The 2313-nt window shown below is 36.9% G+C and overlaps 1 protein-coding gene across 2 annotated transcripts in view; it reads left to right on the plus strand.

The window, feature by feature from the left end:
- ARF4 (ADP ribosylation factor 4) overlaps window positions 1–2313 on the plus strand; it is a 21682-nt gene that overhangs the window by 7120 nt on the left and 12249 nt on the right. For both annotated transcript variants that reach the window (XM_003785554.2, XM_012802515.2), the window contains 2 exons: window positions 1289–1369; window positions 1579–1688. In XM_003785554.2, the coding sequence (XP_003785602.1) occupies window positions 1289–1369; window positions 1579–1688 (191 nt within the window). The remainder of the gene's footprint in view (window positions 1–1288; window positions 1370–1578; window positions 1689–2313) is intronic.

The following is a 2313-nucleotide window of genomic DNA, read 5'->3' on the forward strand; positions in this document are numbered from 1 at the left end:
AAACCCGCCACCTTAAGTGTATGTGGCTGGCGCCTTAGCTGCTTGAGCCACAGGCACTGAACCCAGTTCTTTTTAATTTATCAATCTTGCTTTCCTCTGTGTGTATGTATAGTCATGCTTTGATTTAAATATTAAAGTTTCTCCTTAAGTTAATGTTTAAGTAATTTATTTTAACAATCTTTGATAAGAGGTGGCCACATCCTTAAAACAATGATAGATTCAATTATGTTATTAGATACTGGTCTTTTATTTATGAGTGCTTTAGCAAACATCGGAATATACAGATTTTGAGAGAGTCACACTTATAAGCAGTTAATTTGCTATTATCATTATAGGGGGACTAAGACATAGTTATAGGTATATATTTCCCCTGTTGAATCACGATCTTTTACCTAAAATTACTCTGTAAATAAAAGGAAAATCAAGTTTACAAATCTTTTTTTATGCACTTGTTCTCACATGTTCTGGTTCAACTTCTAATTTGTGTTTTTAAAAATTGTGGTATGCCAGGGCAGAGGCTCATGCCTATAATCATAGTAGGCTGAGCTGGCAGGATCGCTTATGGCCAGAAGTTTGACACCAGCTTGGGCAACATAGTGAGACCTTATCTCTACAAAAAAAAAAATAGAAAAGAGTTAACTGGTTGTTGTGGTGGGCATTTGTAGTCCCAGCTACTCTGGAGGCTGACACAGAAGGATCATTAATTTAGCCCAGGAGTTTGAAGTTGCTGTGAGCTATAATGATGCCACTACACTCTAGCCTGGGCAATAGACTGAGACCGTTTTTTTAAAACAACAACAAAATGGGGTAGTTTATAGAATTAATAAGGACTTGACTTGGAAGATATCTTAGGTTATCTGAATCAATCCTTTTATTTCATGGCTAATTTCTCTGGCCTCAGTGTCCTAAAGTGACTTTAAAGGCATTCATCTAGTTTGTGGCAAAGCTAGAGCTTAGAGCTACATACTCTCTACTTACATACTGTCTGTCTAGGACTAGAAGGAAAAATGCAAAGGATTTCTATAGGAAGTGTTACAGCTTTGTCTGGAAATCAGAAATAAGATAATTTCATTTCTAACTCATATCTGTGCCTTGAGCAGTCAACTTTTACATTCAAACTCTTAAATTTATTGTACAGTTATTTCTTGGTGTGAGCTTTTGGTCTATATTTTAAATTTATGATGTCTTATTTCAAATTGTATATGAGAACATCACACTGTACCCCATGATTGCATTAATGTACACAGCTATCATTTAATTAAAAAAAAATTTTTATAATGTCTTCTAGTTGGATTGGATGCTGCTGGCAAGACAACCATTCTGTATAAACTGAAGTTGGGGGAGATAGTTACCACCATTCCTACCATTGGTAAGAAAGTTTAAGATGACTTTAATTTATACATATCATAGTAATATATTGTAAGTGAATTAGACTACATTTAATTTGAAACTTTTTATTAAGCTTGTTGATTATCTTAATAGGACTTTTAAAGTATTCTAAGAATTTCACAGTAAAGGAGTTTATTTTCTTAATGATGCTTTATTGTGTGCAACAATCATTTCATTTTTCCTTTGTAGGTTTTAATGTGGAAACAGTAGAATATAAGAACATTTGTTTCACAGTATGGGATGTTGGTGGTCAAGATAAAATTAGGCCTCTCTGGAGGCATTACTTCCAGAATACCCAGGTAAGGAATCCTATATGTTTTTAAAACTTTTTCTTTTTGGGAGTGGCGCCTGTGGCTCATATGCCGGAGGTGGTGGGTTCAAACCCAGCCCCAGCCAAAAACTGCAAAAAGAAAAACAAAACTTTTATTTATGGATTTCGTGCTCTGCAGTTTATATTAATATCTAATATTTGCTTGGATGTTGGTGTTTACTATATGAGTTGGCATTCCTCATATATACTTCTGTATTCTTCAGTAGCCCCTAACACATGCCTGAGGCTAAACTAACTGGGGGAAGAATTATGTAGCTATCCCAGTAACACTTTGGGGTGGGTGTGATTGCCTGTATAGTTGTCACGAGTGAATTTGGGGCCAGCCACAGTACTGTGGGAAGCCTAGTACTTTGGGAAGCCAAGGGGGAGGTTTGTTTGAGATCAGAAGTTCAAGACCAGCCTAGGCAAGAGGGAGAGACCTTGTCTCTACAAAAAATAGAAAACCTAGCTAGGCGTAGTAGCCTGAGCCTATAGTCCCAGCTACTGGGAAGGCTGAGACAGGAAGATTGCTGAAGCCTAGGAGTTTGAGGTTGCAGTAAGCCATGATTGAGTCCACTGCACTCTTGCTGGGGGTACATAGTGAGACCCTGTCT

The sequence above is a fragment of the Otolemur garnettii genome, unplaced genomic scaffold (assembly GCF_000181295.1).
Source record: "Otolemur garnettii isolate 467f Iridium unplaced genomic scaffold, OtoGar3 scaffold00015, whole genome shotgun sequence".
NCBI classification, from domain to species: Eukaryota; Metazoa; Chordata; class Mammalia; order Primates; family Galagidae; genus Otolemur; species Otolemur garnettii.